The 22,078-nt window shown below is 41.1% G+C and overlaps 1 protein-coding gene across 12 annotated transcripts in view; it reads left to right on the top strand.

The window, feature by feature from the left end:
- The window catches only part of MARK3 (microtubule affinity regulating kinase 3), a 91,062-nt gene that overhangs the window by 43,330 nt on the left and 25,654 nt on the right, over positions 1-22,078 (top strand). For all 12 annotated transcript variants that reach the window (XM_076003694.1, XM_076003693.1, XM_012746323.3 and 9 more), the window contains 9 exons: positions 5,712-5,760; positions 8,188-8,253; positions 12,718-12,788; positions 17,146-17,202; positions 19,558-19,794; positions 19,966-20,085; positions 20,328-20,427; positions 20,751-20,863; positions 21,160-21,313. In XM_076003694.1, coding sequence (XP_075859809.1) covers positions 5,712-5,760; positions 8,188-8,253; positions 12,718-12,788; positions 17,146-17,202; positions 19,558-19,794; positions 19,966-20,085; positions 20,328-20,427; positions 20,751-20,863; positions 21,160-21,313 — 967 coding nt within the window. The remainder of the gene's footprint in view (positions 1-5,711; positions 5,761-8,187; positions 8,254-12,717; positions 12,789-17,145; positions 17,203-19,557; positions 19,795-19,965; positions 20,086-20,327; positions 20,428-20,750; positions 20,864-21,159; positions 21,314-22,078) is intronic.

Here is a 22,078-nt window from a genome sequence, read left to right as displayed (position 1 = left end):
TTGCTCAGGATGGTCTTGAACTCCTGAGCTCAAACAATCCACCCACCTTGGCCTCCCAGAGTGCTAGGAGTACAGGCGTGAGCCACCGCATCTAGCTGACAAGTGGTCTTTAATAATGCTATTAATTATTTCATGTCCTTAGCATTTGTTATCTTTTCTATTCCATGCTTTATTTTATTTGTTTATTTTTATTTTTTTGAGACAGAGTCTCACTTCTGTTGCCCAGGCTAGAGTGCCGTGGTGTCAGCTTAGCTCACAGCAACCTCAAACTCCTGGGCTCAAGCGATCCTCCTGCCTCAGCCTCCCAAGTAGCTGGGACTACAGGCATGTGCCACCATGCCCGGCTAATTTTTTTATATATTTTTTAGTTAGCCAATTAATTTCTTTCTATTTTTGGTAGAGACAGAGGCTCGCTCTTGCTCAGGCTGGTTTCGAACTCTTGACCTTGAGCATTCCGCCCTCCTGGGCCTCCCAGAGTGCTAGGATTACAGGCGTGAGCCACCTCGCCTGGCTCCATGCTTTATATTAAAGTCACGGTGGTTCCAAGACGGTGATTAGAATTTCTTTACTTACCTTCTTTAGTTTTACCTTGCTGTGCTGCGTCTCATGTATGCTCCACTTGCAGTACCTTCCATGGAAGGATGTTTTGTTTGCCTTTCTCCCCCCTTGGACCCCTTCAACCTGCGTGTTGAGAAAGAACAGTAAATCCTCTTCACATCAGGAGAAAGTGTTGGAAATACAGCAGCTATCAGCTATCTTTTCTTTCTTAGGAATTCTCTTTTTAGCCAAAAAATTTTCCTACCCTTGTGGCAACCAGTGCCATCAGTTTGTGTGTGTCTTTTCAGAAATATTCCGTGTATTAAGAAACAGATACTTATATTTTCCTTTTCTATTGTTTTTTTGTGGGTGTTTTGGGTTTTTTTTTTGTTTGTTTTTTTTTTTTGAGACAGGGTCTTGCTCTGTCACTCTGGCTGCAGTGCAGTGGTGTGATCATAGCTCACAGCAACCTCAAACTCTTGGTCTCAAACAATCCTCCTCAGCCTCTCCAGTGGCATGTGCCACCATGTCAGGCTGATTGTTTTGTTTTGGTTTGGTTTTTTGAGAAACAGGGTCTTGCTATGTTGCCCAGGCTAGTCTTGAACTCCTGATTTCTTGTAATCCTCCCACTTCAGCCTCCCAAAGTACTAGGATTATAGGCATGAGCCACCACACCTGGCCTTGTTTTTCCTTTTTTACACAAATGTATTTTCTTGAATATTCTTTCCACATAAACTTTGTAGACTTTCGTCAGTTCTCTCTTAGTTTTATCTGAGAGGACCTTTGATGCATGCTCTGTTGATAGGAGGTGCTGTGACAAATGAGACAAAGCAGTGATGAGGACTTGATTACCTGGCCTGTTCTCCTGCCCCATACCTGTGTGTCTGGAGAAAGCAACCTAAGTACTTTGATCAAAAGGATGTAGATCAGTTTTATGTATGTAATCCCCCGTGCTCTCTTTTACGTACTCATTTTCATATTGATTGGTAAAATTGTCTTTTTCCAAAGATAATTCTTGCACACCCCAGATTCTGGCTATTGGGATGTATTTCTTTACTCCTCTGACATGTCTGTGTTTGATATTTTTTAACTAGTATTTGTTTATAAAGATTGAAAAGGGAATAGGGAGAGGTCAATTGAATTAAGATAGTAGAGGCTGGGTGTGGTGGCTCATGCCTAGAATCCCAGCTGAGGCAGGAGGATCCCTTGAGCCCTGGAGTAAATTGTAGAAATGAGCTGAATTGCTGTTCTTAGGTGTCCTTTTATAATAACAAAACTTTAAGAAATATGTTGTATAGTCCTTATGGGACTTTGCTTAAAGCTCATGTTTCCTTTCCAGATTTAACTATCTTCAGCCATCAGGTTCACAGACCATGAAATCTCTGAAATTTTTTCTCACTTCTATACAAATTGTCAACTTTTTAAAAAAGTTCTGTGCCAACGCCCACCCGTTGCTCTGGAATTTTCTCTATCAGCAATTTATAATTTGTCGATTATTTTAGTTGGAGATTTCTAAGGTACATGAACGTGGACTATGGAGTCAGACATCTCAGAGTCGGGATCCTGGTCCCGCGCATACTCGCTGGGGTTGGGACAAGCTTCACCTGTCGCGGTCTTTCTTCTCTGTAAATGGGAGAGGATCACATGCCCCCGATGCGGTTGTGAAGCTCCAGTTAGATGCGTTCATAGCTGTGGAGCCGCTGGCTCTGTGCTTCAGACGCAGCCCACATTTGATGACTGTTCGCCGCTTCTTCCTGTCCTCCTCGTCTAACTTGGCATAGAGTTTAACAACTCGGTTTCACTGCCTGCCGGTTTGTGCCTCATACACGATCCTGACAGCGAGGCGAACATGTGAAGTTATTCTGCTGATGTCCTGACGCTGCTCTGCGAGGGAGTCTTTGGCTGCTCTTTCTGCTGACAGAATTAAGCTTCCGCTCGTCATCTCTGCCTGGTCCCATGCACCTTTCCTAGCGCATTCCTGGTGTGGCCTCTGCCGTAACTCAGGGCTTATCGAAGCTTAACGTGTGTCTGTGGTGTATTATCTACTGCTGTGTAAAAAACTTCCTCCAGAACTTAGCAACCTCCAGAAAAAACGTTTATCATCCCAGTTTCTGAGAGTCAGGGATTTGGGAGTGACTTAGCTGAGTAGTTCTGACTCAGGCTCTCTCCAGAGGTGGTTGCCGGATGTCAGCCACGGCCACAGCCATCTGAAGACTCGACTGGGGCAGGCAGGGCCGCTGTCCAGGGGGCACAGTCCCGTAGCTGTCGCTGAGACCGTGGTTCCTCACCAGCCGTGGGCACGCAGCCTCACGACTCTGTCAGATGGTCCTGTCCACGGAGGTACTTGACTGTCCTTATGCTACTCCAGCAAGTGACCCGTCAGAACACGGAGGGAGCCGCAGTGCCTCCTCGAACCTGGGCAGTCTCTGAAGTCCCCACCGTCGCTTCTGTCGGATTCTGTTGATTGGAGCAGGCCACTAAGTCCGCCCACACCCACAGGAAGGGATGCTAAGTCCTGCCTTTTGAGGGGAGGAGTTTACAGACTTACTTTAAAGCCACCACACCTGAGGCGCTTGTCGAGTAATGAACTCTACGTCTTCGTTTCAGATCTGGTGCTGGGTAGGACCTAGGAACCTGCAGTTTGTTTGCACAGGCCCCCTGGCGATTCTGATGCAGGTGGCCTGAAGTCCACACTTGGAGACACACTGCTCTGGCCAGAATGGGTCACTTGGTCTTCAGTGCCTTCATGGGTTGCATGTGCCCATCTTTGTTTGCACACATACACAGAGCACTGGCGCCCCATTTTCAACTGCGGACGTCCTTTTTTAAGTCCTCAGAAGTCTAGTACCTCCCTGGTGCCTGGTGTCTTGGACAGAAGTCAGCCCTCCCTCCCTCACATTCCTGTAAGAGCTCATCCTTTTCCTGCTCTTTGGCTCTGATCCACTTTGTTTCAATCCCACTGCACTGCTGGCAGGGATTTAAAATGATTGCCTTCATTGGACTTGCTCTTCAGCCATCAGAACTAACATCACTCTGTGGCAGGCGTTTTGCTGCTCAGGATTGAAGAGTAGTGTGGCCATGAGAATGCTGAGGAGCCGTTCAAGCCGCCCTTCTTGGTGGTAGTTGCTTTTGTGCAGGCATTTGTCAAACAAATGCATTCCTGTTGTGTGCCAAGCTTGGTTTCAGGTGTGCAGCAGTGAAGGGAGACAGGCACACTCCGTGTGCGTGACAAAATGATAAGGAAAGGTGCACACAAATGTATCATCACAACTTGAGAGAGATTCTAGGGAAGAAGTGAACAGATGGCTGTGCTTTAAAACAGAGGAGACCTACTTAGATAACTTCCCAGAGCTTCTGCTTCATACTTCAAGGATGAAGAGGGAGAAGAAATTTAAAAGAACTTTTAGTATGTTCTAGTAACGGAAAGGAGTTGAGGTGACCAGAGCTGATGCCGAGTGGGGGGCCGGGGTGGTAAACAGAGGCTACATGGTGCAGGTTGGCCTTGGCTGTGGTCAAGGTGTCATGCTAAGTGCGGTATCCTGAGCTATATTGATATGGTATCCAAATTGGAGGTTTCTAATTGAGTAGTTGATGGAAGTAATTGGGAGATTCAAATTACAGCCACGAGCTCAACTTTAATGGGTTGGAAAACAATTTCTGTGTTAGCTCAACAGAGGGAAGCTAGAAAAGAACTAAAGCCTGGATGGTGGTCAGGGATAAGGGTGACCGTCTGCTCATCTCGGAACACAAAATGTGGAGTGACCACAGTAGCAGCAGAAGTATTTATGTTGGAGATAAAAGTGCTCCTGCCTTTCAAAATGAGCCAGTGTCTTAGGAAAGGTTATTCGTCTGATTCCATGTTTTCAAGTTCTGAGCTCAGGTGCATAGCTTAGGTTTGTCAAATCCTGCCCATGTCCATCTCCCCTGAGCTGCTGATTGAATTCTAGATGAGACACAGTAGACGAGGACAAGAGCAGCAAGAGTCCTATGATCTCTCACCAGCTTCCTTTCCACATGGCCAGCTGCTCCTTCTCTCCCAAGGCTTTTCCCAGCCCATGTCTCCTGCAGGTTGTAGTATCCTAGGTCAACCGGTTCCAGCCAGATATCCCGTAGAAAGATAGCAAGGCCTCAGAAGATCTTTTTCTTTCCTTTCCTGGTTTGCTTTTGTTCGCAACAGGGTTGTTGAATAAGGTGGCCTCTCTAATCCTGTAGTTTTTCCGGGTCATATTAACTAACCCAGGCCATAGTACGACCCTTTTCTGAATATACATTTGAATATACAACAACAATTTGCTATTTCTCCTCATTCTGTGGGTTGGCTGGGCTGCTCTGTTGGCCTTGGCAGGGCGATTCTTCATAAGGTCACACCTGGGTCCACTTGTGTGACTATATTCATCTGGTGGGTTGGCAGGGGCTGGATGCAATTAGGACAGTGGGTCTCTCTGCCTGCACACCACCCTTGATCCTCACAGAGGCTTGACTAGCTCCTCTACACTGTTCCAAAAGAGCAAGCTTCGCTGTGCCTAACATCTTATCCAACCTCTGCTTGCTTTGAGTTTGCTGATGTCCTGTTGGCCAAAGCATGTCACATGGCCACATCTCATGTCAGTATGAAAGGGACACTCCACAGAAGCATGAACATGTGAGGCGTGACTCATTAGAGGGTCAGTAATGTAACAGTCCATCACAGCCTCTGGTAGATTGCCTGTCCTCTCCAGTGAGGATTTCCCAAGGTGGTTTTGTTCAAAATGTTAGATTTATTTGGAATTACCAATCTAATATGCTCATGGTATAATTCACTGGGACCATACAAGTTTTGATTGACAAAATTGGGACCCCTGGGAAGATAGTGAGAATAAATTTAATCATAAAAAACTGTTCTTGCCCAGGTCTAGCCTTATATTTTCAAGATAGCAAAAGAAAATTGAAAGTGTGGTACCCTCCCCCTTTGAGACTTCTGCTGTTTTTCATAAATGAAAGTATTTGATAGTAGTTTATAAAGCTACTTCAGAGTTACTCCAGACTTTCATATTAGTCTTAGATAACAAATTCATTGCTAATGTTTATTATTCCATAGCTAAGAGAAAATTTACATTTATATTGCAACACTGGAATATAATGTTTAATAACTTGTATTCGGGGGATTGTTTTTGTTTTGTTTTGTTTTGTTTTAGCTCTTCAGAGAAGTAAGAATAATGAAGATTTTAAATCATCCAAACATAGGTACTTTCTGCTTTTTTAAATACTTTTTGATCTAAATGCATTCTTGAAAGCATGTCACAAAGCTAAATATGTATTCCAGAAATGGTAGAAAGAGACTCCTTTCCTTCCACTACCCCTGGTACACTTTTAATAAATATATATACCAATTGTTGATTGTTTATATTAGCTTTTTGAAATTACTGAAGACAAATTAAATGCTTTAGTGCAGTAGAAACATCTCTAATCATAACTATAATTTGCTTTTTTAATATGTTAGAAAATTTTATTTCATTAGTAGAAGAGAATTATAGGAAGTGGGAATTAATATTTTCAAAAGTATAATACTTTTTGCTGTGACTAAGTTCCTGAGAAAATACTTCTACACTGAATCATATTTAAAAGATGGAATACTTGCTATCTAATGGAATTTTGATGGGAATTGTTGTTTAAAGCAAAGATATGTTTTATGTATCCTCTGTGTGCACAACTCTGTGCTATGTAGGTTTAAAGATGAGGAAGTATCTCCTCTCATAGTAATTGTAAACAAAATGAAAATATGCAAATTACTTATTACTGAATACCCTTAATACTTAATACCCTACTCTATACACATACAGTGAAAACTTTTGATCCCACATGTCATAATAAGGATCTTTGTAAATTATTTAACTGCTTTACATTTATATTTGTATATATCAGAATGTATTTTACATATCAGCGATAGCTCCCACAATCTAAAAGTAGTATTTTCAGAGTGAAATCACTCTTAAGACAGTCCATGTGAGTTTACTGTCAACACCAGTTGTAGGACAGGAAAGGGTGATATTTAGTGGTAAAGTTAGCCTATCAGGAATGCTTCAGGCACAGTTGACAGAAGAATAGCATGGAACCACAGGAAGGAAAAAGCTCTTAAATAGAGCTGTTCGTTTTGTTTGTATACTTTAACAAAAGACTTATTTTCTGTTTCATCAAATCTAAGCTACTAAATCTAAGCTAATGCATTTAAAAAGGCATTTTTTTTATATACTACTACCAAACCATCATTTTGATATCAGGGATATTACTTAAAATAGACATCTTAGAATTAGTGAAATATAGTATGTTCGAAGAAAAGGATAATCACAAGGAATATACTAGTGGGAAGAAAACCTTTTTTTGCTTTTTATTTCAACCCTTTGGGGCTAGCCAGTGAACTCTGGATTTCAAATTCCAACTTTTCACCACAAAACTTTATCACTATTGCGTAGGACTAGTTAACTTAAACATATTTATTTTGTCCTTTAATTACTGAAATTATACCCTGATTAGAGTTCTTTACTTACTAAATGGCATATCTTTGACAATAGATTGAAATTTTTAAAAATTTATATTGCATTAAAATGGTTTTCCCCAAAGAGCTAAAATTTGCATTGGAATATTAGAAAAGTTTTATTTTTATGCTGTTCACCAGCATATGTGTCTTAACTTTCTTAAATGGTTTTTCTTGGCAACTGGAGCATATCAAAGTGTAAGGAATGGTACAATAGTTTTATTCATGAGTTCATCAAACATTTATTGACTACTATGTGAGATACTTGTTTGGCCTAAAATACTCTATCAAAGCATCAGAAAATCACCTGCAATATAAGACTAGCATCACCCCCTCTTTTGTGTAAATTTAATTTTAAAGTAAATATTAACAAAATAAAGTAGGTATGCACAGTGGTGACTAGATAGCTTCAGAGATTTGCTTCAGTTTCATTTAAATATGCATCTTTCTAATTGATGTATTATGGTTTTATCAATTAGTAGTAAGAGAAACATCTGTAACAAGGGACTGCTGTAGCACTGACCTGCTAAAAATTGTTCTTTAAGAAAGTTTTTTTTTTCTTCCAAATAATTGCAGTATAAACCCCTCTGCTTCTTTCCCTCTCTGGCTTCAGAATAGTAGCAAAGGAACCTTGTTCTTGAGAGTTGTGATAAGTTCCCAAGCAACAAAAGTCCGAAATGGAATTATATCCTTAAAACCATAATGACAAGTGAATGGATGAGCAGTTGTAGGAGTGAGTAGATCTGAGCAATTGCTGCAGGCTGAGAGAATTGATACCACTTTTCCTAATGTGCAAAGAGTGAGATGATGGAAGGGCAGGTAGCCAAGAAGCAAATAAATACAGTGACAACTATGACAGAAGAAGCAAGCACAGATAGCTCTTGGTAGACGGCTGATGACATTCTGAAGTCTCATTGAATACCCAGAAATGATCATTATTTTTGTGGAATTATTTGTTTTCATAAAAGCTTTTCTGTTGTACCATTTGGTAAAATCCCCTAAAAGCATTTTTTAGAGGGCCAGCTGTTAAAATATTTAACAGGGAAAAAGTTGCTTTTGAAAGTTACAGTTTACATGTGCATGGTTTGTGCCTACAGACATTTGTTTCTTTTTCTCCTATATCTTGTCCACTCCCCCAGTGAAGTTATTCGAAGTCATTGAAACTGAAAAAACACTCTACCTAATCATGGAATATGCAAGTGGAGGTAAGAACGTTTATATATATAATATATATATATTAGGGGTTTTTTTTCTTCTCTTTTAAAAGAATACCCAACCATAGTGCCCATATGAATAATTGTTAAGGTTTCATTTAACACCCAGAGTTATAATATACTAGGATAAGAGTCAAAAAAGCTGACTGTTAGCAATTCTATGGGTTGCCATTAACTGATTCACTATTAGCTTTGTTAATTGATAATATCTAAGGCCGTGGATTTTTTTTAATATGGAAAAATATACACCACATAAAATTTACCATTGTAACCATGCAAGTGTACAGTTCAGTGGTTTAAGTATATTCACATTGTTTTGCAGTCCACCACCATCCATCTCCAGAACTTTTTCATATTACTAAAGGGAATCTCTGTACCCATGAAACAGTGACTCCTCATTTCCCCTCCCCCAGCTCCTAACAACCACCATTCTATTAAACTTTCTGCCTCTATGAATGTGACTACTCTAAGTACCTCATGTACAGATTGCAGTATTTGTCGTTTTGTATCTAGCCCATTTCACTTAGTATAATACCTTCAAGGTTCATCCATGTTGTGGCATGTGTCAGAATTTCCTTCTTTTCTAAGGCTAAATGTCATTGTGTTATGTGTGGAACACACACTTTGTTTATCCCAAGTATTTGGGTGTTTAAATGTATCAATGCATTAGTCTGTTTGAAATAAGTGTGTACTGTGGTTTAGATGTATTTCTTTATCAGATTTTAATATGTCATTGGTGTCCATCTTTCCCAAGACCAGAATTGATGGTTATAGGACATATGACTCGATTTTCCTTAAAATACAGATTAAGGACTGGTTATTATTTGCCTATAAGGCTGTAAAAATGTAGACATTTTTTGAAATGCATGTATATAGCTTCTATCTTTTATAAAGATTCTCATCCTGTGGTTGAGGTTGGGCTCTCTTGTGGTTTTTGGACCACATGTGAGTTTCATCATTGTTGGAAGGCAGATGCTTTCTTGTTTATATTTTTGTGTTCCCTGCCTGGAGCACAGTCCCTCACACATAGCAGATACTCAACAATTAAGAATTGGATGTATGAAATTATAAACTACTGGGTACACATTCCATTGAACTCTACAGTATAGTAGTTTTATTTTATCATTAGCATTTTGATCCAGGTTGTAAAACTTGGAGATAGAAGGTTATATTATGACCCAGTTGTGGTGAGTTAACTGTTAAATGGGAGACTGTTGTGAGAAACAATGAGTTTTAGTAGGCATACCTCTGACACCACTTTTGCATAGTCCTAATTCATTATTAGTTATGTATTTTATGTTTTAAATGTGTAGTTTGGGACTTTGGTTGGGATTTTCAAACTTGAGGAGTTGTCGGAAGAACTGAAGGTTATTGTAGGACCAAAAGTCTATACGGAGTTCTAACCCTTCCTGCTCATCTTTTAGCAGACACAGAGTAATGTTTATAACCTTCTTATCGTATGGCCTCTGCAGTGTACAAAGTGCTTTCCATTCCTTGACGTCCTCTGACTTTCACAATGACTCTATGATGTGGCCAGGCCATGAGTGATGGGCTTTTACCCTTGAAGTGGGAGCTGGGAAGCCTCACTGTGGGCTCACTGTGTAGCCTAGAGCCCCAGCCTCCGACAACACGTAGCCTGTGTGGTTTGTCAGTCTGTCGCGGCTTTCTTTCCCATCTATTTTAGGTACCTTGGTGGAAGAGATTACTCATATAGGGATAAGACAATAACATCTGAGAAGCATCTACATTTAAGAGAAGGAGGACAGGCTTTGGAAAAGACAGACATGGGGTAAAGCTAGCCAGGGCCCCCTATGATCTGACAAGTAACATGTCACACTTAGCTTCACAGTGGACTTCATGACCTAGCCCTCCCAGCGAGCTCCATGCATTGCATAGCACTACAACAGCATTTAATCGATGGTGGTGGTGGTTTATTTTCTTGGGCTGTTTGTTTTCATCAGCTCAACAAAGCACTGTCACTCTCCAGGATATCTTTGAAATTATCTAGGGCAATTTTTTGTCTCATTTTTACAGATGAAACCAAAGTTCAGATTGTCCTTTGCCCAGGGTTCCCTAGTTAGTTAGTTACAGAACCTGAACTAGAACTAAGAACTCTCTGAACTGTGCTGCCCAAGGGTCCATCCGGCTGCCTTTTCTCTGACCTGGGCAGGAGAATGATTGCATGTTGGTTTTCTTCTCTCTCTATATATAGTAAATAGCCTTAGAGGTTTTCAATTCAGCTGTTTAATCTGAGTGTTAATACATTTTTAATAAGGAATAAAATGAAAGCTCTAGGTTCAATTCCTGGTTTAAAAGTTGAACTGATGGGCCAGGCGCAGTGGCTCATGCCTGTAATCCTAGCACTCTGGGAGGCTGAGACAGGAGGATCGCTCAAGGTCAGGAGTTCAGAACCAACCTGAGCAAGAGTGAGACCCCGTCTCTATTACAAATAGAAAGAAATTAATTGGCCAACTAAAATATAGAGAAAAAATGAGCCGGGCATGGTGGCACATGCCTGTAGTCCCAGCTACTCAGGAGGCTGAGGCAGAAGGATCGCTTGAGCCCAGGAGTTTGAGGTTACTGTGAGGTAGGCTGATGCCATGGCACTCTAGCCCAGGCAACAGAGTGAGACTCTGTCTCAAAAAAAAAAAAAGTTGAACTGATGTATAACTTAGTGGTTATGTATGTGACTTCATCGTTCCAGAAATCTCTGAAGAGGCTTTTATTGCATTTGGGTTTAGAAAAAATATTTTTAAATTACATTCACAGACTTGGACTTTATGTTACTATATAACAGCTAGTGAGCTTACTACATTAATTTTTTAACGTCAAAACTGTTTTCTGTACACATCTTTAGTTGTTTTCACTTATTAACCACTTGCATTGACTTTGTGTTCTTTTCTGCAGATAGAAAGATCATTCGCTTAGAAAATGCTGATCTGACTTTATACTGAGCTGACATTTAACTTCCTAATTGATTATAGTTTAATGAATTGGGTAGTGTAAATTGACAGTACGTAATGCCTTGTAAAAGATCATTATACAATCAAATGATAATATGAAAATATTTATGCCTATCGATTATTTAAAACTGATTTATTCAGAGTTAGGGTTAAGAGTTTAAAAAGTCAGAGACACTAATGTATAGTTCAAATATCAGAATATTTTAGTTGAATATTGTCACTAAGCTAATGGAAATATTCCTCGTGTGTATGAAATAGACCTGTTCTTTCCTAGAGACACTTTATATCTAATTTTCTAAATTCATGTTCTTCTCTGTTGATTTCAGAGGTGGTGTTTATTCTAAATTGATAAGCAGTTGGCAGTACTAGTAATACATTCCCCAAAATGTCACCTCTCTTCCTCAAAGAATTAATATTATATGAACTCCATGAGTTCTGCTGGCTTCACCCTCACTGTGTCCCGAACCCCCACTTCTCACCACTGCTGCACTTCTCGCTTTTATCCCTGCCACTCCGTGCTTGGCTCCATTATAGGACTAGTCTCCCAATTAGTCTCCCTGTCCCTCCCCTTCATCCTGACCTCTTTCCACTTGTGGCAGCCCGTGATCTTTTTAAGAAGCCATTCCTTTTATCTTCTCTGCTTCTGGGCTCACATAGAGTAAAGCCAGAGTCATTAACAAGGCCTGCAGGACTCCCCCTTTCTCACCCTTCCCAACCCTATGGCCTCCTTGCTGTTTCTTACTTGCTGCAGAACCTTACCCCAGATAACTATGTTGTCCACTCCCTCAAGTGGCCAGCAGAACACAAGCAGGCAAGTGCATGTGTGCACGCATGCGCGCACACATACACACTCACACACACACTCACACACACACACACACACAGAAACTCACTCCACCTGTTTCTTTCCCCTACTTTTTCTCCACAGCACTGGTGTCCTCTGACATACTATGTATTGATTTGTTTATTGTCTGTCTGCCCCTCCTATAATGGAAACCCCATGAGGAAAGGGACTTTCCTGGGTTCACTGCTGTTTCCCCAGAGCCTAGAACAGTGCCTGGAGGTCAGTAGGCTCTCAGTAGGCTCTCAGTACACATTCACTGAATGAATGAATAGACTCAGGAAATGCATTTGATGTCAGTGAAGACATCCTCTTTAAACACACATACTTCATCCACTTTGACTTTCAATTTTCATTGCTCAGTGTTTATTACAGCATATTGAAAACACCACTTAAAATAAAAGTTATATAATTTAAGCATATGAGAATTTAATTTTAAGGCTTTTCTCCAGCTTAAAGATTTTATTGGTGAACTCAAATGCCTATAGTTGAACTTAAGGACAGCTTAGTTTAAATTCCACATATTTCTGGCTAATTTCATGCCTGTATTTAAAAATTAGAGCATTGCTGAAAGTGAGACATTGTCAGCTTATGGGAAAATTAATGCTAAGAAGTGGGACTTCTGCTTACTTTCCTTTCTCCTAATTATAGGTGAAGTATTTGACTATTTGGTTGCACATGGAAGAATGAAGGAAAAAGAAGCAAGAGCTAAATTTAGACAGGTATGAATTACTGCATCTTTAGTTTGTCAATTTAATAAAGTGACCATGCTTAGACCCTAATACAAACAAGTGTTTGCCTCTATAAATGCTTAGAAGGCTCACTGGATGGCAGGGATTGGCCGTTCAGCTCAACAAAAATGTATTAAGTGCCCTTCCGTGCCTAAGGTGCTGTGCTAGAGGTACCCATGGGTTCCATTCCTAGCTTTATAATGTCATCATTAGACTCTTTTTTTTTTTTTTTTTTTCCACCCTGTTTAAAAAGTTTGATATTGGCCGGGCGTGGTGGCTCACGCCTGTAATCCTAGCTCTCTGGGAGGCCGAGGCGGGTGGATTGCTCGAGGTCAGGAGTTCAAAACCAGCCTGAGCAAGAGCGAGACCCCGTCTCTACTATAAATAGAAAGAAATTAATTGGCCAACTGATATGTATATAAAAAAAAAAAAATTAGCCGGGCATGGTGGTGCATGCCTGTAGTCCCAGCTACTCGGGAGGCTGAGGCAGAAGGATCGCTCAAGCCCAGGAGTTTGAGGTTGCTGTGAGCTAGCCTGACACCATGGCACTCACTCTAGCCTGGACAACAAAGCGAGACTCTGTCTCAAAAAAAAAAAAAAAAAAAAAGTTTGATATCATTAGACTCTTAATTTTCCTTTTGAGTATTGAGCCTTAAAAATCTAGAGCTTAGCCAGGTATGGTGGCTCACACCGCCGGTAGTACCAGCTACTCAGGAGGCTGAGGCAAGAGGATCACTTGAGCCCAGGAGTTTGAGGTTGCTGCGAGCTAGGCTGACGCCACAGCACTCTAGCCCAGGCTACAGAGTAAGAGTCTGACTCCAAAAAAAAAAAAAATTAACTCTGCTCACAATTACAAGGTCCACATTGAAATAGCAGTAGGGCCTCATTCTCTCAGAACCTTTAAATTTTGTTCTATTCATATATACAGTTGTCAAGACAGATAGGAAACTTAAGGTTTCACATTTGGAAAGGTGGTCTTAGCTGATTTTCTAGTTTTCTCCAAACAGTGCCTCCTTTGATTTGCTTAGTCTGATGTTCACAGTTAAGAACTCATTTCTAAGTTTCTTAACCTTTGCTGTTGCTTAAATTTAAAAGCTTAAGAAATACTAATGTTACTTTGACTTAAAATCTGTTAAACATCAAAGTTGAAACTACCTTTGACTATCACTTAGAACTTCTCTGATCCTCAGCTTTACAAGCTATAAAAAGAAGAAATTATACTTGATGAATTCTGAGTTCTTTCCAGTTCTAATATTTAATTCTGTGGTCTATGAAAGGAAACTCAAATTTTTATTAGAAAACCAATCTGCCTCCCCTTTTCATAACTGTATTCTTAATTTTTGTGAATTAGCCACCTAAGATCCAATATTTTTGCCTCATACAACTTAAATTCCTTCCTACTCAGATAAATCTGACTTCCAGACATTTATGGGAATGTGGTTTCCTGATCATGAGGAAGGGCCAGTGTCAGCAAGCAGGAGTGTGTCTGTCCGAACCCTCTCCAAGGCCACAGTGTGACACTTAACCCCACAGATGCGGTTCTTTTCATCTCTACCCGGCCCCATCTACCACCTAATGGGATCCAATTCATCAGAAAGACTTAGGCATTTACTAACCTAAATTTTGAGGCAATTACTCTGGTTTTTCTGTTACTGTTTTGGTTTTGTTTTTTTTTTTTTTTTTTTTTTTTTTTTTGAGACAGAGTCTCGCTTTGTTGCCCAGGCTAGAGTGAGTGCCGTGGCGTCAGCCTAGCTCACAGCAACCTCAAACTCCTGGGCTCGAGCGATCCTTCTGCCTCAGCCTCCCTGGTAGCTGGGACTACAGGCATGTGCCACCATGCCCGGCTAATTTTTTATATATATATCAGTTGGCCAATTGATTTCTTTCTATTTATAGTAGAGACGGGGTCTCGCTCTTGCTCAGGCTGGTTTTGAACTCCTGACCTTGAGCAATCCGCCCGCCTCGGCCTCCCAAGAGCTAGGATTACAGGCGTGAGCCACAGCGCCCGGCCTTGGTTTTGTTTTTTTAAGAGATGAAGTCTCCCTGTGTTGCTCAGGCTGGATTCAAATTCCTGGGCTCAAGTGATCCACTCACCTCCACCTTCCTAGTAGCTGAGACTATAGGCATGTGCCACCATGCCCAGCTTGTGGTTTTTATTTTAAATTTCCTGGAGAAATTCTGAAGCCTTTATTTGAGGAACCAATTAGTTGGACCAGGAAATTTGGCAGAGGGGTGTGCTTTTGTAATTAATGGCCTGATTTACAGTGCTTAGAATTAATGTAATCCCTTCTCCTTGCTGTGGTGTTTACCTAAGACAGCTCCTTTAGACCTGGAAGAATCAAGCATGATACTGGTGTTTCTGCTTTTCTCTAAGTGTCATGCATTCCAGGAACTTATAAGTCATCATTACTTTGACTAAAAAAAAGTTTTTTCCTGTGTATGACAAGAAACATAGGCCCTTCTTTCCATATTCATGAACAGGTGGGTTTTCCTCCTCCTGCTTCCTTCAGAAATTCCCAGCCTGGTGACCACTTTAGCCATTTTAGTTTCTTGGTTGAGCTCTTGTTCTTTTCAGAGAAAAAGAATAGATTCCTGGCTCTATCTTCTTCACTTAGCTCTTTCTTGGTGGGCTGGTAATGTTGGTGCCACTGTTCTTTCATATATGACTGAAAGTGAATTAGGCTAACATTCATACTTTAATGTAGATAACATCCAAGTTCTCACTTTCATTAGAAAGCACTGCTCATAGCTAAAGAATGTGGCACACACCTATAATCCCAGGTACCCAGGAGGCTGAGGTGGGATGATTCTTGAGCCCAGGAATTTGAAACCCATCTGAGCCAACATAGCAAGACTCCATCTCAGAAATAAAAAGTATACATGCAGAATACCAAAGAAAAAACTGAAAACAAATACAAAACCAGAGATGCTATCTTTATTTAGTGGTAATATGTGCATATATTTGTGTATACTTTTCTGTATTTCCTAAAATTTCTACAATAAGCGTATAAAACTTTAATATTAGAAAATGAGACTTTTTAAAATGTTACTAGTAAATGTGAAATTTCAGTAAAACAATTGTTTAATTAACAGTGCTGGGCCAGTCAAGGTGGTTCACAACTGTAATCCTAGCACTCTGGGAGGCTGAGGTGGGCGGATCGTTTGAGCTCAGGAGTTTGAGACCATCCTGAGCAAGAGCAAGACCCTGTCTCTACTAAAAATAGAAAGAAACTAGCTGGACAACTAAAAATATGTAGAAAAAAGTAATTGGGCATGGTGGCACATGCCTGTAGTCTCAGCTACTCAGGAGGGTGAGGCAGAAGGATTGCTTGAGCCCAGGAGCTTGAGGTTGCTGTGAGCTAGGCTAACACCACAGCACTCTAGCCTGAACAACAGAGTGAGACTCTGTTTCAAAAAAAGCAGTGCAGGCCGGGCGCGGTGGCTCACGCCTGTAATCCTAGCACTCTGGGAGGCCGAGGCGGGTGGATTGCTTGAGGTCACAAGTTTGAGACCAGCCTGAGCAAGACCCCGTCTCTACTAAAAATAGAAAGAAATTCATTGACCAACTAAAAATATATATACAAAAATTAGCCGGGCGTGGTGGCGCATGCCTGTAGTCCCAGCTACTCGGGAGGCTGAGGCAGGAGGATCTCTTGAGCCCAGGAATTTGAGGTTGCTGTGAGCTAGGCTGATGCCACGGCACTCACTCTAGCCTGGGCAACAAAGTGAGACATTGTCTCAAAAAAAAAAAAAAAAAAGAAGCAGTGCTAACCACAGGAATAACTGGAAGTTGACTAAAGCAGGGTATTTACTGAAAAAGTGGGAGGAATCTTTATTAATAGTGCACAGAGTATTAATAGTTTTCATAGTTCACATATGTTGCGACATTTGTTCCTGGGAAAAGGAAACTGACCCTCAGAGAGTTAAGTAAGTCTTTTAACTATCCCTGGTTTGGTTTTGAGTTGGTGACACAGTCATGGGAAAGTTGTACCAAAGCCATCTGGTCTCGGGCCTGGGGCAGCCAGAGTCCTCCAGATGCAGGGCAATTTGATGGATCCTGGCATTACGCTCAAAAACAAGTGGAATGTCAGCAGTCAAAGTCAAATAAGAGACTTGTAGTTAAAACTGCAGAGAACAGGAAGGACATCTTCACCGTTGTCTTCGAAAGCCCTCAGCCCTGAATTTCTCCAGATTGAAAAGTTCAAAGCATGAGAAAATTGTTTTTAGAAATCCACACATTCAGGTGCTCACTGCATATTTTGCATGTGTGAACATTGACAAAGTTATTTTCCTGTTAATTCGGAATCTGCTCCTGTGAGGACTGACCCTTGCGTATCTCCTCATTCAGATCGTGTCTGCAGTCCAATACTGTCATCAGAAACGGATCGTTCACAGAGACCTGAAGGTGGGTAGAAGTGTCCGACGTGTATGCTCTAGTTGTATGTGTTCAGTTCTGTCATTACACAAATCAGGCGTTAGGTTTTGTTATCAAATAAGACAAAAATCTCATAATAATTGGATCCTTTTAATCAAATTACAGTAAAGGATTAAAGGTAAATAAATTGACATTTTTGAGAAGTATTTTATGTTTCAGTTAAGGTGTGATGGTTGATCTCTGGAGGATAGTCCTCCCACAGCCAAAGAGATGAGGGCCTCCAGGAACATGTGGTCACACCTGGCCAGTGTCCTCAGCACCGCCTGGCATTCTCTTGTTCTTTTCCAGGCAGCATTGTCTCCTGTTAACAGCAGTGCCTCTTTGAGGCTCTGTTACAGCCTCCACCCCGGCACAGGATGAGGTTTCCTATTTCACAGAGAAAATGGAAACTGCGGGCCCTCGTCCTAGCTGCACCTGCACCCGCACCCATCCTTCAGCTCTCCTCTCATTACAGGAAAGTGGGGCACCTGTGCTGCCCCTGCCTCTGTGTTCTGCGTCCTGTCTCTGTCCCATGCCTCTTTTCTCTCCATGTTTTCATTCTCCCTTTCCTCTCTCCTTCTCTCCCTCTTTCCTTCTCTCCCTCTCCTCCTCCCCCTCCCCCTCTCCCCTTCTTCCCATCTCCCTCTCCCTGCTTCTTAGCATTTATACATGCTCAACACCTCTCCACCCCAGATCCTCTTCCAGGTACACCTTTTTTCTCTCTACATGGTCACGGCATATTTCTCTAAACATTTCTAGATTCCACATCTTAGCTTGGTCCTCAGCACGCTTTTTCCTTAGGTGATGGTCATTGACTCGCTGGTCTGCGTGCCCACCCTCAGTATGTTCTTCCATTAGCTGCAGTAGCCACCTGTGTGCTGACAACCCCCAAGGCCCTTCCTGCAGCCAGAGGGCTCTCCCAGGGTCCAGGACCCAACTGACAAGGGCATCTTCACCTAAGTGTCCCTCAGGCACCTTAGATGTAGCACGTTCAAAGCCTAAACTCTTCCTTCCTGATCTTAAACCTTCACTTCTCATTCTGATGACAGGTGGCCCTCTGCTTTACCATCCTCTCAGTCACCAGCCAGGTCCTTTTACTGCTGCTCTCTAAGTATCTCTTAAACTCACTCACTCTTTTCTGTCCCTCGCACTATGCTAGGCCAGACGCCATCATCTCATACTTGATTATAATACTAGTTTCTTGCCTGTTCTTCTCTGCTTCCAATTTTGCCTCTTCTCATGCACATTTTCCATATTTCACCAAGAATGGACTTCTTTAAAAACACAAATAAGATAGTTATTTCTCTGTTTCAACCACTCTTTAGTGGCTCCACATTCCCCTTAGGATGAAAACCTAGACTTCGTGAGTACAGTCCTTTGTCATTCAGCCCCGACCATTTCCCCAGCCGTCTGTCTGCATCTCTCTCCCCTACACTTTCAGTTTCTTGAGTGAAACATGCACTCTCTCACCTATGTGTCCTTGGACTCTTTATTCTGCCCGAAACATGGCTCCTCAACACACACATTATGACCAGGTGCACCTTCTTGTGCTTCGACATCACTTCCTCTGGGAAGCAGTCCATCCCTTCAGTGCCAGGCCCCTAGGCCCTGTGCCTCCTCGGTTACACAGCACTTGGGTCTCAGGCCAGCTGCTTATCTTTCTGCCATTATAAAATAGGAGCTTCTGAGGGCAGGGTTCTGTCTGTCTGGTTCATTACATGTTCAGACACTAATATAACATCTGTTGTATAGGAGCCCCATAGTGAATGTTTGTTGAAATAAATGAGAGTGTGATTTGTCTCTTCAGTGGGTTTTGTGATTCTCTCTTCCCCAATAATTGTCATTTTACAATTGTTTAGCAGTTTTTTTAAATGTGGCTGTCCACTTAAAGCAAGTACCCATTTTTTAAAGACCCCTTTATTATCCCTAATTTAAAACCCTGTCAAAGGGCTGGGTGTAGTGGCTCATGCCTATAATCTCAGCACTTTGGAAGGTACAGGTAAGATGATTGCTTGAGACCAGGAGTTCAAGACCACCCTGGGCAACATAGTGAAACTTGTCTCTACACGAAAAATAAAATTAAAAATTTGCCAGGCATAGTGGCACTCACTGTAGTCCCATCTACTGAGGCTGGAGCACTTCATGTCTGTTATTGATTGTTAATGTTATAAAAGTAGGAGTTCTAATTTCTCTCCTGTTTTTTTCCTCTAGGAAAAATGTGTTCTTATTTTATTCATTAGATATTAACTTTATATCATTACAAAAAGCTTATTTTATGAAATGCCTGATCTTATTCTCATTACGTTTTGGTTAAATTTTATTTTTGTCTTGATGTTTTCCCTCTAGGCTGAAAATCTATTGTTAGATGCCGATATGAACATTAAAATAGCAGATTTTGGGTTTAGCAATGAATTTACTGTTGGTAGTAAACTCGACACGTTTTGTGGCAGTCCTCCATATGCAGCCCCCGAGCTCTTCCAGGGCAAGAAATACGACGGGCCAGAGGTGGATGTGTGGAGTCTTGGGGTGATCCTGTACACACTCGTCAGTGGCTCCCTTCCCTTTGATGGGCAAAACCTGAAGGTATAGGAAGCAGTTACATCCGTGTACTATACAAAACCAAAAGGAGTTTCATTAAATTATATGGGTTTATATTTGTAATGTATATCAGTTTAGGGGTTTCAATGGGTTTTTTGTTATTTTTTAACCTAAAAGTTGATTGACTAGTTTTCTGTCCTTTCTCCCTCCCCAAAGGAACTGAGAGAGAGAGTATTAAGAGGGAAATACAGAATCCCTTTCTACATGTCTACAGACTGTGAAAACCTTCTCAAACGTTTTCTGGTGCTAAATCCAATTAAAAGAGGCACTCTAGAGGTAATCACATAAGTGGAAATAAGTAATAACTTTGGAGAGCTTTTAGAACTCACCTTGGTTTGTGTGGCATACTGAGTGAATATTTGCTTGGGACTTTTAAAGCAGGAATTGAGACATTAAAAAAAATTTTTTTTTTAAGTTACCCTTTGACCTATAGTCAACAAATGTTGAAATAAATTTGCCTAAATATTGTGATTATTGGAATATTTTATATTCTGCTAATGAACAGTTCACCTTTTCAGCAAATCATGAAGGACAGGTGGATCAATGCAGGGCACGAGGAAGATGAACTTAAACCATTTGTTGAGCCAGAACTAGACATCTCAGACCAGAAAAGAATAGGTAATTACTCTGTGCCTACATGCTTATGTGTGCATATGTTTGTGTAAGTAATATATTTCTGTTTTGACTCATGCACGTCCCTAAAAGTTGAATAATGGGATGTTAAGCACAAGTTATATAACAATGAATCAGCCTATCTGTTCTGTCATAGTTAGGAACTTACTATAGTTTCCTACAATAGCACCCAGTAATTCTGAAATAAGAGCTCCTTTGTGTTAGAAAATATGTGATGTTTTAGGTCAAGTAAAATTATTTTACCCTGAAACAGAATGATTTCTTACCCAAACAAAACACATAAACTATATTTTACCCTTCTTTTTTAGGTATTTTGGTGGGAATGGGATATTCACAAGAAGAAATTCAAGAATCTCTTAGTAAAATGAAATATGATGAAATCACAGCCACATATTTGTTGTTGGGGAGAAAATCTTCAGAGGTAAGAGTAATCAGAGAGGAAGAACTAAAATACCCTTTATGTAAATTAACAGTTTGTATAAGCTATTTTCTTAGTTTTTATTTTTTAGATATGTATAACATGTTTGACATATCCTTTTTTAAAAATTTGCCTGCAAATACCAAATCTAACTCCCATGACCATGACAAGAACACTGTGATTCTTCATGTTTCTGAATGAACTGTTAAGGAGAGGTCTGTGTGTTCTGAGAAGTTTAGTTTCCTAATAAACCATTTGGGTTCATGTTGTGCTTTATTGTTTTTCTTGTTTCCTCTCAGCTGGATGCTAGCGATTCCAGTTCCAGCAGCAATCTTTCACTCGCTAAGGTTCGGCCAAGCAGTGATCTCAACAACAGCACCGGCCAGTCTCCTCATCACAAAGTGCAGAGAAGTGTGTCGTCGAGCCAGAAGCAGAGACGTTACAGTGACCATGGTAAGTCTGACAACATGACAGTGTGTTCTCTTGGAGTGTCCCTCCTCACATGGGGAAGCATTCTCAGGGCCTGCCGGGGTTGGAGCTTGGCTTTGTGTCCCTTCTTGGCATTTCTTTCTTAGCATTCCCGCAGCTGCTGGCACAAGTCCCTCAAGGCTCTGATCTCCTTGGTACACTCTGGCTTCTGTTGGGTAAGACTCAGCTGGGTAGAAACGTCACCATCCACCCCTGCCTTAGTATGCAGTTCAGTTCACTCTCTTCTCCACCTCTAGTGCTGCTCTAGAAACATGTACTTTCTAGAGCAGTACTTTGCAGTAAAACTTTCTGTAATGAAATGTTCTCTATCTTGCTGTCCAGTCAAGTGGCTACTAGCCGCTCACAGCTGTTCAGCACTTGAACTGAGGAAATTACTTTCCATTTTTTAAATTTTAATTAAGTTACATGTCTTTAGCCACATGTGGCCAGTGGCTAGACAGGGAAGCCCTGAGAATATGTAGTATCCCAGTCCTGCTTTCATTGGTTTAAATTCTTACTGTCTTTTTTTTTTTTTTTAATAAAACCGAGTTCATGATACTGTCTCATTCTCATCCACACTCTTGCTGTTTTGTGTGGTTAAGTCACCCTTTGTTTTAAACTTCCCGATAGAAGCCAAGTCCTTATGAGGTTGAGAGCCCAGTGGCTGTGCTTACCATGCTCTGTAGTTATTCTGCTCTTGAGGTAGAGTCCTGAGACTCTTATGTGTGTGTGTTTTCATTCATAGCTGTA

Source organism: Microcebus murinus, chromosome 6, assembly GCF_040939455.1.
Source record: "Microcebus murinus isolate Inina chromosome 6, M.murinus_Inina_mat1.0, whole genome shotgun sequence".
Lineage (NCBI taxonomy): Eukaryota > Metazoa > Chordata > Mammalia > Primates > Cheirogaleidae > Microcebus > Microcebus murinus.
This window is presented reverse-complemented; position numbering and strand designations above follow the sequence as displayed.